General features: G+C 32.7%; 1 protein-coding gene across 3 annotated transcripts in view; it reads right to left on the bottom strand.

Annotated features, from left to right (window-relative positions):
• The window catches only part of ATP11B (ATPase phospholipid transporting 11B (putative)), a 114,609-nt gene that overhangs the window by 40,384 nt on the left and 58,888 nt on the right, over window positions 1-15,337 (bottom strand). For all 3 annotated transcript variants that reach the window (XM_032875437.1, XM_032875438.1, XM_032875436.1), the window contains exons 13-21: window positions 13,109-13,351; window positions 12,359-12,534; window positions 11,864-11,932; window positions 10,403-10,476; window positions 10,223-10,326; window positions 7,663-7,844; window positions 6,226-6,429; window positions 2,276-2,429; window positions 998-1,100 (exon numbers count right to left, since the gene is read on the bottom strand). In XM_032875437.1, the coding sequence (XP_032731328.1) occupies window positions 998-1,100; window positions 2,276-2,429; window positions 6,226-6,429; window positions 7,663-7,844; window positions 10,223-10,326; window positions 10,403-10,476; window positions 11,864-11,932; window positions 12,359-12,534; window positions 13,109-13,351 (1,309 nt within the window). The remainder of the gene's footprint in view (window positions 1-997; window positions 1,101-2,275; window positions 2,430-6,225; window positions 6,430-7,662; window positions 7,845-10,222; window positions 10,327-10,402; window positions 10,477-11,863; window positions 11,933-12,358; window positions 12,535-13,108; window positions 13,352-15,337) is intronic.

Genomic DNA, 15,337 nt, shown 5'->3' with positions numbered 1-15,337 from the left:
GAGAAAGGAACTGATTTGAGAGCTACACTGGAGATATTAGACCTGAGAACTACTTCACAGGACATTATAGTGGTGATTCCAGAAGAGGCATCAGCTTCTTTTCTAACTAAAACTTTATTTACTTCATTAAAAAAACCTTCATACTTTTCATCTTTGCTTCTGTATTTGTATAATAAAGTTATTTAGGGATACAGGTCAGAATATGGTTTAAATATGAAATGACTGATAAACATAATAAAGTGGTATTAGTATCCTAAATCCAACAAAAATTTTAGGCAAAAATAGAAAAGAAATTAGAATAAAGGTTATTAGATTAGAAAATTATTTGAAATTTTGTATTTATTATTTTAGTTTAATTTCTTATTTCTAAAGTTGTCATTAGAATGAGTTATAGAATCTTTAGGTTGAAAAATAGAGTAAGTAATAACACTCTAAAACAATAAATTGAAACCATGAGGATAACTATGTAAATCACAAATTTAGAGTTTAAAAATGATAAAGTGATGTGAAAAAGTACTTCACAAGTACTTCACAAGTGAGAAAGTACTTGCAAAATGGCAAGTAAAAATTAAATTACTTTATTATGAAGGGGGCTTGGCAAGATAAAATCCACTAACACGGGATTTATTTCCTTGAAATTTTGTAATTAAAATATCCTAGGGATGCCTGGGTGGCTCAGTCAGTTAAGTGTGTGCCTTCAGCTCAGGTCATGATCTCAGGGTCCTGGGATCAAGTCCTATAAGGGGTTCCTTGCTCAGCTAGGAGCCTGCTTCTCTCTTTGCCTGCAACTCCCTCCGTTTGTGCTCTCATTTTCAATCTGATAAATAAATAATCTTTAAAAAAAATCCTAAATATTGGGCTTAATGTGGGAGATACACTGATCTATTACTACATTGCATTCATATATTTGACACTGCACTTTAGTCCACGAAAGGAAAATTCAAAGTCACCAAATAAGTATACCAACTTTAAAAATTCAAGTAAAAAAATCAATCACCTATGCCGACATGTGCTTCTTGTATCATGCTTACATCATTAGCACCATCACCAACAGCCAATGTTATAGGTTTCTCAGGTGAGATTTTTATCAGTCTTATTACCTGAAAGATATACAACTAATTGGTTATTTATTTTAAAATTTCAATTTTCTTATAGTAGTCATTTATCTGAAATAACAGTTATAAGAATAGTTGAATAATGAAAAAAAATTAATTTTGTATTAGACAATAATATGCCCTGGGGTTCATTTTCTGAGAATTTAGGAATGTCTTTCAAACATGTGACAGCAAAAAAGAATATTATCTTTGGATTTTATGATGGGAATCAAGAATCTTAAATACTACTTAATAACTGTGTTAGAAAATAGTTAGACATAATTGAACTTAGGCAAAATGTTCTCTTTCTCAGGAAATTATTCTTTTTGTTTGAAGTAGAAGAAAGATAATTACTTTCTCTTGTCATAAAATTTAAGAAATTTTAAAAAGCAACAAAGATTAAATTCAATAAAGTCAAAAGAAAGGTTTCTTTGGAATTCTTGAACATACTTAAAGAACCTAGGCATTAGCTCTATTTGGTCTTCAGTTTTAGTCTCCACAGACCGGGGTACATGATTTATAACAATATAGGCATTTTAACACTCACTTGAATCATAGCTGAAATTTAAATATTTCTTATATATAGCTTCAAACCACAAGAACTGACTTTTTAACTTAAAGTTTCATCACTTAATAGCCACTTTTAACAAAGAATTATCACTGTATGAGAATGCAAAAATTAGCAGAGATCCACAGAACCACCTGGAGTGGCAAAAGTCTAACAGGTCCTCATTAGCTAAATAACTGAAGAAACTAAGTTATCATAGTTCAATTTCTGTCTCAGCAAAATCACAAACTGATAGTCATCAAAGACTTTATAGGTCATTATGAATAGTTGAAACTAATAATCACTCTGAAAATTTCAAAGGTCATTAGACCAATATACTTGGTTAACATTCAAAATGTGAGAGGTGACTCACTTAGTAACATTCATACACTACATACTACCAAATAGGACTAGATAAGGCATTAACTTTAAAGAATAATTTTTCACTTTTTTTTTTAAAGTAGGCTCCATGTCCAGCATGGAGCCCAATGCGAGGCTTGACCTAAAGACTCTGAGATCAAGACCTGAGCAGAGATCAAGAGTCAGATGCCCAACTGATTGAACCACCCAGGAGCCCCCAAGAATACTTTTAGATCTAAATATCTTTCTGCAATGTTTTATAACACAAACATACCTTTGCTTTTTGCAGTGGTGCCATACGACAGCATAATACAGCTGAACAATTTCTGCAAACTTCCATAAATAGTTTTTCATGCTCCCTGAGTGCAAGAGACAGACTGGTCCCATCCACCACCAGCCCGTGCTGAATCACATGATCCTCTTTAATTCTAAGAGAAAATTATATCCTCTGTTAGATACATTGAAGCCGTATTATTTATACTTAAATTTAGCAAACAAAAATTCTTACAAAAAGATGGACCATAGACTTTATGGTTACAAAACTGATATACCAGGGAAGAAACTAAGTTATGAGATTAAGCAGAACTGAAAGCTGAGATTAAGCAGAACTGAGAGTGACTTATATGATGAGTAAAACAGATGATATTCAGTTTTACAATGAACTGATACAGATACAGTTACTATATTTTCTAAAATGTGAATTATAACACTCAATCAGAGGTTTTTCCCCTAATTTTAGTATGAAAAATCATATAAAAATAAAAACATTATTAGTTATACATGTAGAAAATCCTAATTTTAAAGAATTAAATGCAATTAACAATGTTCAGGAAAATTAGTAAGCTAGATTCCCTATGGGAGCAGGAAGGAATAAAATAATCAAAATTGTCTTTTGATATTAACCCCTTCTATGTAACACCAGATATTCCTATGGTGGAACATGAATAACACTCTCTGTGGGCATATGCTATATGAGTACCACTCAAAGTATGATCTGATTACTGACAGCTGGGTAAACTGTTGCCAGGAAGAGACAAAAAGCTTGCATCAATATGTGAATCAACTATAATACTGGGCAAACTATTTTGTTCAACTGTTTCTCCCCATTCTCCCTTAATAAAACTTTCATGATAAAAGAAGCAGCATCTGGATTTATATTCTGCTGCAAACATCTTTATGTAGTTGAAGGCCAGCACTCAAAGTAGCATTGTGTTACATCCATAAAGAAAATACTATAGTTCACCACAGTATAGCAGACTGCACGAGAAATATCCCTTCGTTTTTTTTAACTTAGTGCCTTTTAAAAATTTTATTTAAATTCAATTAATTAACATGTAATATATTATTAGTTTCTGAGGTGGAGGTCAGTGATTCATCAGTCTTACATAATACCCAGTGCTCATTACATCACATGCCTTCCTTAATGTCTATCACCCAGTTACCCCATTCCTCTACCTCCCTCCCCTCTAGCAATCCTCAGTTTGTTTCGGATGCTTAAGAGTCTCTTATGGTTTGTCTCCTGATTTTATCTTGTTTTACTTTTTCCTCTCTTTCCCTATGACCCTCTGTTTTGTTTCTTAAATTCCACGGATGAGATATGATAATGTCTTTCTCTGATTGACTTATTTCACTTAGCATAATACCCTCTAGTTCCATCCATGTCATTGCAAATGGCAAGATTTTATTTTTTTGATGACTGAGTAGTATTTCACTATATATACCACATCTTCTTTAACCATTCATCTGTCGATGGATATATCCCTCCATTTTTCTTTCATTTTTCCCCGCTTTGTTGAGATACAGTGGACATATAACATCATTTAAGGCATGCAATGTGATGATTTGCTACACATATATATTGCAAAATGATTACCACAATTAGGTTAGTTAACACCTTCATCCCCTCACGTAATTACCATTTTTTGATGTCGCAATTAACTTAGGATCTACTCTACTAACAATATGTAATACAGTACTGTTAATTATAGTTATCATGCTCTACATTAGAATTCTAGAACTTATTCACTTTATATATAAGCTAGAAGTACTTGTACTATTTGACCATCATCTCTCCATTTTCCCCATACTCTGGCCTCAGAAACCACCATTTTACTCTGTTTCTATGAGTTCAGCTTTTTTATATTCCACATGTATGTATTTGTCTTTCTTGGTCTAACTTACTTCACTTAGCATACTGCCCTAAAGGTCCATCCATGTCACACACGATGTGGGGCTTAATCCCAGGACCCTGGGATCATGAGCTGAGCCAAAGGCAGAAGCTTTAACCCACTTAGCCACCCAGGAGCCCTTACCCAAGATTTTTAGAACAGACATTTTCTGGAAGCCTGTAAATCAAAATCCTATTGACTTATCTGGTTATTTCAGGAAACATATTCTACCAAAAAGATGGTATAAACTTCATATAGCCAGCCTAAAAGAAAGACTGTAGTCTTTACTTTATCATATAGCTCTTGTACAAAAAGGGAAATAAACAATATCCATAATAATAACAGAGTCATTAGAAGCGTAAATTTAGAAGACTTAAAACATTCTAAAATACAATAATTATCTTTAGATGTCTGTATTATGTTATGTCCAATCATTTCTTCTTTATCATCTTCAGTATTTTTTAAATGGACACTTACTACTTTTAAAATCAGGATTAATATTCTGGAAAGCATATATAAAGTAAATGATTCTGAGCAATTAATTTCTATGTTTTAGGGAGTTCTTGTTGATATTATGGTATTTAAATGTTTAAGTAGCCACAGTGATGGTGTCACTACTCCCAAGCTATAGTATAATTACCTAGATCAACCCCCTTTTTGAACTCAAGCAAAGAACCTTCTGAGAGTTGTACTATCTCTTTAAAACATCCCTTAAATAAGTTTTCCTTTGATGAAATTGTGTTTAGTACCACATTAATGCCTGCATATCAAATCTGAATATAGCTCTGAAAATATACTGATAACTGTGGTACTGTCTTTTCACATTTGTTTTTCTGTATTAGCATCACAAGACCACAAATGACAGGTACCTGTAGGAGACCTAAGATGCCTACATATGAGCAACCCTGATGCTTACACTGAAGCAATCCTAAATTCACTGTGAAAAATCATAATGTTAAAGGGAGCTCATGAATAAAGTTATCTGTCTACAAAACACAGACTTAGAAAAAAAAAAGAATGAACTTAGAGTATAAATACTTGGGTAATTATCATAGAACAATAAAATGCAGATTAATTTCCCAGTATAGTTAAATAAATTAGATTTGACAAGTATTTTCTGTAATGAGGTAGAAGTAAATATTTTTAATTTTTGGTTTTGTGGGCCAAGAGGTTGAGGATATAATATAGGTACTTATACTAAAAGAGAGGAAACAGATTTTGACAAAAATTTTTATTGACTAAGTAAAAAATGTAGTAATAGTAATTGAGCACAATTTTTAAGTAACATAAATCTACCAATGAGAAGAATGGAAATCTTTGGGGGTGGGAGTATAAAATTTTGCTTAATTGGGGTTTAAAGTTTATGCTCCCTACCATCAAAATCAATTGCAAATGTCCACCTTTTAATGATGAACTATAATGAGATTTTACATTTTAACACAATAGAACTATCCTTAATGAGATTTTATACTTCATCTTTGAATATGTCTCTTCAAACAGGTAGTCTATTAAAGTGTCACTGATTAATAAATACAATGCCATCTAATTTGATAATAAAATAATCAGTACTTCACTGTGCATTAAAAGTATATTAAAAGTCCATTTTTCTTTTGTTTGAACATGGTAAATACTGATAATAAAAATACAGTAAAATACCATAGGGCAATATGGGTAACACTCAAAACATTACTGATTTATAATGGTGTCACAATAATCTGTAGCAAATCAAGCAGCAGTGAGAAACGGTAAGTGTTTCATAAAGTCTCTGTCACAACTATCCAACCAGGCTATTGTAGTGCAAAATCCTTTACTGATGATACGTAAATGAATGAATGTACCTGTGTTTCAACAGAACTTTACTTACAGACGTTTAAATGTGAATTTCATAAGTTTTCACATCACAAAATATTACTCTTCTTTGGATTCTTTCTTTTCCTTTAGACAACATAAAAATTATTTTGAGCTCATGGGCTATAAAAAACAGGAAATGGGCCATCTTTGACCCATGGGCCATAGTCTGCTGACCCCTGAACTCATGAGATAATTACATTCTTACCTTCTGGCAAGCTGCCTCAATTGTTCAGCACATTCGCCATCTGATTTCTGGTTTACAAGTTCAAGGATGTTCATGGTTCTGTGAAAATGTCCACATGATAAACTCACACTAACAGCTGTTTCATGTTTATCACCAGTTAGTACCCATACTTTGATACCAGCCATTCTCAGTGCTTCAATAGTTTCTCGAACTCTATCTTGTAGCCTGAAAATAAAAGAAACATTAGCAGTAGAGAATACTTCTTTGACTATTTTAAATATAAACCAGATAATACATGTAATGTTAATTTTAGACTCCCTGATGTCTAAACACGGTAACTAATGTTATAGCATACTGATATAACCAAATTTTTTCCCATTAGGGAAGAAACAGGAATAATCAAATTAATGATCATCTGGTTAACATAACATCTGCAAATTTGTATTTTAAGAATATATCTTCAAAGTTGATTTTTATAGAACCACACTAAATATATGGTCTTCATAAACTCCTATTTTATTTAGAAAGTCTTAAATTTGAAATTAGAAGATTTTTCTCTTTTTTCATAAGAAAATTTCTCATATCAGTAGTTTAAAAACCAAAATATGTATAAAATAAATAAATATGATAATGGAAATTTATCCAAAATATAGATAAATAAAGGATGATGTAATTTCAGGTGAGTCTCAGAAATCTCATTAGGACAACTGAAAGGTAAATGAAAACCTATTATTTAAAAAAAAAAAAAAAGAAAAGAAAACCTATATTTTAAAAAATGCAAACACTCTTAGAGACAGATGGTAGGGAACAAAGACTAAATGGACCTTAAGGAATTCACAAACTAACAGAGGAGAAAGTCTTTAAAGAAATACTTGCACTGCCACAAAAACAACATAGAACTACCTACAAAACAAAATACTTCACAAAGAGAATTTTTAATCCTATTAGGGGTAAAGAAAGGACTTAGTGGAGTGGGGGTACTATCTGAGCTATACTTTGTAAAGACATTCACAAATGGATAAAGGAAAAATTATCCAGGCAGAAGGCACAGCCTTGCTAAAGAGAAAAGGCACAAAATAGAATAGTTTTAGCTACAGTTGTTCAGAGAACTATATATGGTTTGGTACTACTGAGCAGAAAGTGGAAGCAGGCAGTGGTGGGAAATGAGGCTGGAGAATTAAGCAGGTGCTTAAAGCCCCTGTATGGCACACTGAGGAGTATTCTAAAAATTGCCTATAAGCAAAACTATACACAGCAGAATTCTCTCATCTATTTAAGATATCTGCTAGAATAAAAATTGTATATACTGACTAGGAAAAATTAAGACTTTAATTATTTTGATTTAAAATACATTATTATAAGATGTTAATAAATGGAATTTATGTCATAAATTAGAAACACTTGGCTAAGAAAATTCTTATGAGAGAAAAGTCAATAGCCTGTTTGTCTGATGCCTACCTGTCTTCCACTGCTGTAGCTCCAAGTAGTATCAGGTCTTTCTCTATGAACTGGAAGACATGTGCCAATTTCTCTTCCCGTTGTTGCAAGGCAGTCCTGGCTTCAAACAGACGTCTATCTATTTCTTCATACTCTTTAGATGTCAAATGTTTATAGGCCATACACAGAGTTCTTAGCCCTTTCTAAAACAGAAAAATCAAAGACAAAAATTGAACAAAAATAACTAATGAGAAATCAAGAAGTCACTGAAATAAACTGAGGCTGTCTTACCAAAAATCAATTACAAATAATTTAAAAAGTACTATCATTTAGTAATAAGAAATAAATGAAGTGTCACAAAGCCCTCATGACCTCAGTTATGGGACACATATTATCATAGCTCTTTTAATTGCTGAGGAGGTCTTAAAAAATTGCTTAAAATAACTGAAGTTTTAAAATTGTAGAATATTAGAGCCTAGACAGGATCATAAAGATTATCTTACTGTGGTTTTAAAACTGTTTTACCTGGAAAGCCAGAAAGTTCTATAGGGGTAACTTCAGGACTGCCAAGAGGGAGGTAGCCCCAGGTTCTTCTCTGTTGTTCTAACACTTACAAATCCACTTTTATGTACTTTATAAGAATTTTTTTTGAAGCAAAGGAGACCATAATTTCCTGAGAGTTCTTGGTATAATGAATTTATAGTTCAATAATGAAGTCTGTGAGGCGGCCCTTATCAAATAAACAATACTTTCTATAGTCGCCAAATGATTTTAAACCACATCATTGTATAACTTCACTAGTGAAATGGAATTATACAACACTTAGGAATATATATTTGATTATCTAATTCTCCTGGGCACAAATTTCTCTTACTGCGTTCTATTTAAAGTTCGTGTCTATAACTAAAAGCTATACAAGTTCCTTCTCTTGCATGCATTCTCCTCAGAAAAACCCAAAATAAATATATTTCTTAAAAGATTTTATTTATTTGTTTGGCAGAGAGCGTGAGAGAGGGCACAAGCAAGGGGAACAGCAGGCAGAGGGAGAGGGAGAAGCAGACTCTGTGCTGAGCAGGGGGCCTGATGCAGGGCTGGATCCCAGGACCCTGGGATCATGACCTGAGCTGAAAGTAGATGCTTAGTGCCTGAGCCATCCAGGCGCCCCCCCAAAATAAATATTCTAACAATAGAACTTGGAAGGGTACACTTTAAAATACTACATGACACTATTCAGATTCCTAAATAATTTATGTTCCTTGATTTACAAATGACCCACACCGATAAATAACTGTTTTTCTTAAAGAACAGTTAAGGGACCAATGAGTGTTATTAATATATGAAACCAATTCATTTTACAACAAATATTTACTGAATGCCAACTATGTGCCGGTATTGTTCTGGATTAAAATGAGTGTAAGGGAGAACAATGTCTTTGTTCTCATGGATGTTACAGTGTTACAGATGAACTAGGTCAGAAACAATTAGGAAACAAGTAATGGGAGAAAATAAACTATAGGTAAGTAAAGGAGGCAGGTGAGCAGAGAGGAGTACAGAGCAATCATTTATAGAAATGCAGAAATGAGAGATCATGAGTTCTTAAGACTAAGAACTGCCTAAAAATCTTCCTCTTCAAATGAATTGCAGTATGTCATTCTCGTAAGATTCTCTTTCACTCTTCAGGTAAGAGAGAACTAATTCACAAACCATAAAACTGACTCCTTTAAAGCATACAATTCAGTGGATTTTAGTGTATTCACAGAGTTGTACTATTACTACTATCTAATTCGAGGACATTTTCATCAACCCCCAAAGGAATCCCACATCCATTAGCAGAGATTTCCCTTTTACCCCTTCCTCTAGCCCCCGGCAACCACTAATGTGCTTTTTGTCTCTATAAATTCCATTATTCTGGTTATTTCATATAAATGGAACATGTGACCTTTTGTGACTAGCTTCTTTCACTAGGCATAGGAACTTTTCAAGTTTCACCCATGTTATAGCATATGATTACTTCATTTATTTTAATGGCCATTATACGAATATGACACATTGTTTAATTCTTGCATCAGCTGATGGACATTCAGATGTTTCCACCTTTTGCCTATTTAGGAATAATGCTAAGTTTTTATGTGAACATACATTTTCAGTTCTCTTGGGTATATAACTAGCAGTGAACTCCTGGGTTATATAGTAACTATATTATTCTATGTTCTATGAGGAACTGTTAAACTATTTTCTAAGGTATTTGTACCATTTATAATCCCACCAGCAAAGTATGAAGGTTCCAGTACCTCCACATCTTTGGGATTTCCCTATATTCTTTAAGTAAACTCCTCTTTTTAATATATTAATTTAAATAGTCTTTGCAGCCAAAAAAGCCCTGACTATAAGGTTCAAAGAGAAGACCTGTATTTTAGCAGGTTAAAAGTTAGTTTTTAACCAAAGAATGTAGGAGCCAACACATAAGGTAACAGAACTGCAGAATTTCCATACTTTTGATAAATTACAATGCAAAAATGAAGCCTTAAATCTTACATATGTATAACTTTTAGAGTTTTAGATCTTAGAAATTTACACTCACCAAAGCAAATTCATCTACATGAATTCTGGTTTTTTCTATTTCTCCACCTACACATTTAGGAAGAATTGATGATTCGGCTCCTTTAGCAAATAAAAGCTTCTCACCTAAAAAAAAAAAAAATCAGTTATCAAACTCTTAATATTAGATAAATATAAATTCATAAAAGTTTAGGTAGGTTACCTGAAGGTGCCTGAACAATTACACTCATTCTCCTACGATCTGAATCAAATTCGAGAATATGAAGCAGTTTGTAGCTAAGGAAAAAAATAAAAAAGACCAAAAGTTTACTTTTTTTGGAAAGATATTAAGTGAATATTTGAAGAAACTCTATAAAGGATAAGATTTAGAACAAGAAATTAATCTCAACTACAATTTCAAGATGATGGATTATGCGTCATTAATAACAACACAAGACAGAAATAGAAGGAACTGACACATACTGAGTACTTACAAAATCCCAAGTGTTTTATATACTTTATGTCATTTAATACCCATGAGAACCAAAGAAGGTAGTTCTTATCTCATTTTACAGAAGAAGACTATTCAATTCAGAAAGATAAGTAATTTTCTAAAGTCAAATAAGCTTGTGAGTGGCACAGCAAAGGACTGGAATCCAGATCTGCCCAGCTTCATGTTTTTCTCACTAAAAATGTAATTGATTCTCAACCCTCTTTTCTGCCCAAACATACCTGAGAAATACAACACACTCACATTAGTAATGGAGGATCATTATAGCAGTGATTCTGAATCTGACACAGTGGACATATGTACAGGTCGGGGAGCAAATGCCTTTATAAGGAGTAGTAAAGGAATTTGTGTGGATAAGTCAGGTGTGGCTTAAAGTTTTCTGGATGGATTTATATAGTGATATACATATAGAATGATGTGTACATCTCAAAAAAACCCACACAACAAACCAGAGTGGTATGATGGTTCATAAGTTGATGAAATGAGCTAGACAGGCTTCTCCATGAAAACAGCCAACGAATGGGCTCTATTTTAGAATTTTGTCTATTATTTAGAAAATTATTATGATTTCTATTTAGAATTTATTCTATTTTTTGGAAAAGCAGAGTTTGGAAAAGGACAGCTGGAGGTGAGATATGACTGGATTCAGTAAACCCCTGAAAGGTATGAATAGAACAGGAATGGATCAATTTATCAAGCAGTGTAAATATTGGAAACAGGCAGGTGTGCCCTAACATTTGAAAAATAAAATCACAGGAAATATAAACAAGTTTTTTTTTAATTTAGTGAGAACTCATGAAACTACCCCAGGAGTGCATAAAAATAAACCTATGAGTAAATTCAAGAAACACTAAGCTAAAATACAAATGAAAGATTCCGAGTAGGATACTGGTATTCCTGTGATGAAGTATAACATAGTATTACATCATTCTACAACAGGGGTCAGTAGACTTTTTCTGTAAAGATCCAAATAGTAAATATTTTAGGCTTTGCAGGCCATATATGGTCTCTGTTGCATTAAAAAAAAAACCACAACCTTTAAACTATGTAATGAAGTTTTTTGCAGGCTTTATAAGCCAGCTGTAGGCTTATAAATATTACCTATGGACCATAGTTTACAGATTCCTGTTCTATATTAATTACATAGAAAACTACAGAATAGAAAAAAATTACCGTTCCAGTTTTCCAAGTGTTCTAACTTCCATAGTTTCTTCAGAATTGCCAATAAATACAATGCCAATTCTAGGGATTAAAAGATAAAGAAATATAAGATTTAAGGATGATATTTCATGTTTCATAATATGTCATTATAACTTAGCATGAATAAAAGTATACAATTAAGATGTATTTTAAAATATTTCTTTGAATATGGCAATGTTTTTAAGAATGTGAAGAATCAGTGTAGGTGCAAAACAATACATACACAAGTATTTCTCACAAGTTATATTATTCATATTTCATAGTAATAAGATTTTTAAAGATCTCTTCAAAATATGATTCAATGCAAGCTTGACAACAAAATTAATAACACGTATTTACAATTTAAAGTATACTTCTACCTTTATGTGTTTATGAATTTTGTTTGACAATTTCAAGTAATTTTCTAGTATTTGCACTTTTTAATTTAAAAGGTGTTTTTCTGAAGATTTGGAAATTAGATCAAACTACCTTGCAGCAGCTTCCACTAGAGCCTTTTCATCTGGTGAAGACGCATAGTATTCCAACTGGGAGGGTGCAAAGTTGGATTGCCAGGGACCATCACCAATGCCATCAGTCTGAACATTGCTAATCTGTACAGTGTGACAGAGACTGACTGCTTTAAAGAAGAGATCATGTTCTTTAATCTGTAGAAGGATAATATTCTCAATAAAAATACCATTCCCAAGTAACTTTTAGAAAACTGTAAGCCGAATTGGAAAAAAAGGTGTCAATAAATACAGTTAGAAATTTGGTTATCTTAGATCTACAATAGGAGTGCTATAATCCTGAATTGCCTGAATATTAGCTCATTGCAGAATAAAATGTCACATTTGCTAATGACCCTTCAACACAAGAATATCTTTTTAGGAAAGAGCCAAATTATAAGTAAAGATGAAAACTCTTTTGTGGAAAAAGTGAGATCACAAAAAGTATTAAATACATTTAAGCTCTATTTCTTAACAAAGTCTTATTTAAGGCAGTAAGGGTTCTCTACTTAGTCTCATTTAAATACTCAGAGAATGAAGGCAAGCAACATACTAATTTGCAAGTTAAACTGGATTGTGACTACAAATTCTCAGTGCTGAATCAAAGGATATACATTTTAAATATATATTCCTTGCTCCACTGACTCTTAAATTTTTTCTCCTACAATCCAGCAAATACCAAAGAGAATTACTTCAAATGAAATTCCAATTTATTAATTTAAAAGTTGCTTACTAGCTCAGTTTCATTTTCCGGACTGGTTCTAAAAGACGAGCTGGTTGTAAGATGGGATAAGTTGTTAAGATGGGATAAACTATTAAGATAAGATAAGCTTCCTTCTGAAGAGTCTGGTGTTGGTCCTTCAGATACAAGTCTACCATTGATTTCTTGGTATTTAATGCCATTAATTGAACATTCCCGAAACTGCATCTCATTTTCTGTCAGTGTACCAGTTTTATCTGTAAACACATACTCCACCTAGAGATGGAAGATAGAAGAAAATAAATTTTTGTGTTTATGGTCTTATGTTAAACGAAAAAACCTTGTCTTCCTCTGTCTCCTAAAGTCAAGCTTACCTATTTTATACTGATGCTGAGATTTTTTTTTTTAATAATCTAAGCGTAAATAAATTAAGATGCACAGAAACAAAATAGGGTAACATAAAATATTTCAAATCTATATAAACTTTGAAGTTCGTGGCATTTTTAGGTCCATGTTCATCTGTAGAGTTGACTGATAATGTGGGATTTAATACTTTTTTCCATCTCCTGGATAAGGTGTTTTGAGGTAGTAGGACTAAGAATGATCTTTGAGCAAGGTGGAAGGAATGCTTAATAACCTAGAATGTGAAAGAGTTATGTGGTCCAGAAGAAATGGTACAGAACTGGGAACAGGAACACAAAAGTAATAGCAACACAAGAAATCAGAGATGGAAAGTTTTCTAAAATATTAGAGGGGGAAATTGAAACCAAGTGTAGAAAACAAGCTCAGTGAAAAGGAAAGTATTTAAATGAAAAAAATATATATTTTAAAGATCTTATTTATTTGAGACAGAGAGAGACAGCACAAGTGGGAAGGACAGAGCAGGAGGAGAAGCAGACTCCCCACTGAGCAGGGAGCATGATACAGGTCTGGATCCCAGGACCCTGAGATCAAGACCTGAACAGAAGGCAGACACTTAGCCAACTGAGCCACCCACGTGTCCCTAAATAAAAATATTTTTAAAAGTAGATAAGAAAAATAATTTTACTACTCTTTTGAGAATAATTCTGGAAAATTAACCCTATAAGAAGGCAGGTCCAAAAAGAGAAGGATGAAATAGTCAAGTCTTGATACAACTAGAATTATGCTGAGGATCTGATTGATGCAACAGTGATCTGAGAAAGTTGTCATTTAAAAAGGGAAGTACACATCGCAAGGAAAAGCAACACCTAAAGACCGATATCCCTTAGGAAAATAAACACAAACCAAATCTAGAAACATAGAAAAAAGATACACCATGAATATGTGGGGTTTATCCCTGGAAGTCAAGATTGGTTCAACATAAATCAGTCAACGAAACCTATCACAATAATAAATTGGTATTCTTTATTCTATTATTAAAATGATCATCTTGACACATTCAAGAAAAGCATTTAACAAAATCCAATACTCTTTCATGATAAAAACATTTCAACAAATTAGGGATAGAAGGCTAGTACTTCAACCTGATAAAATGTATCTACAAAACCCCATAATTAGTATCTTATTTAATGAAGAAAGACTGAATGCTTTCCCCTAAACTAACTAAGTTCAGGAATAAAGCAAAGATGTCTGTTCTTGCCACTTTTATTTAACATTGTACCGAAAGTTCTAGCTTGGGTAATCAGGCAAGAAAAAAGAAATAAAAGGTATTCAGACTGGAAAAGAAGTAAAACCATTTGTAGATAACTGACCTTGTATATAGAAAATCCTAAGGAATCCACTAAAAAACTGCTAGAATAAATGAGTTCAGCAAGATTGCAGAATAAAAGCCTCAATATACAAAAAGGGAGGCAGAGTTAAAGCTGGAAAAAATTGCCTGGACCAAGAAATAAAATGTGAAAATATACCTTAAAGTTCATTTTCTTGCAAACAGTAAAGATACCTAAAACATCTGAGATGCAGGAATTCTGCTATGTAAAATAGTAATAATAAAAGCCAGTAATTGTGTAGCAATCATTAGACTGCCAGCACTGCTAAGTGTTCTAACTCATTTAATCTTCTCAACAACTCCATGAGGTAGGTACTATTATTATTTTAGAGAAAAAGAAACAAAGGAAGAGTTGGGTTAAATAACTTACCAGTCATAGAGCTAGAAAATGTTGAAATTAGAAATAAAAGATGAAATAGTTTACCTTTGCGATGTGATATTATAGACTGCCCACTACTTACAGCAAATGTTGAATTATAAAGATGGATACAGAGAGATGTCACTTACCTATA

The sequence above is a fragment of the Lontra canadensis genome, unplaced genomic scaffold, assembly GCF_010015895.1.
Source record: "Lontra canadensis isolate GAN:19392208 unplaced genomic scaffold, GSC_riverotter_1.0 scaffold56, whole genome shotgun sequence".
Lineage (NCBI taxonomy): Eukaryota > Metazoa > Chordata > Mammalia > Carnivora > Mustelidae > Lontra > Lontra canadensis.
Note: the sequence above shows the minus strand (reverse complement) of the source record. Positions and strands in the feature narration are given on the sequence as shown.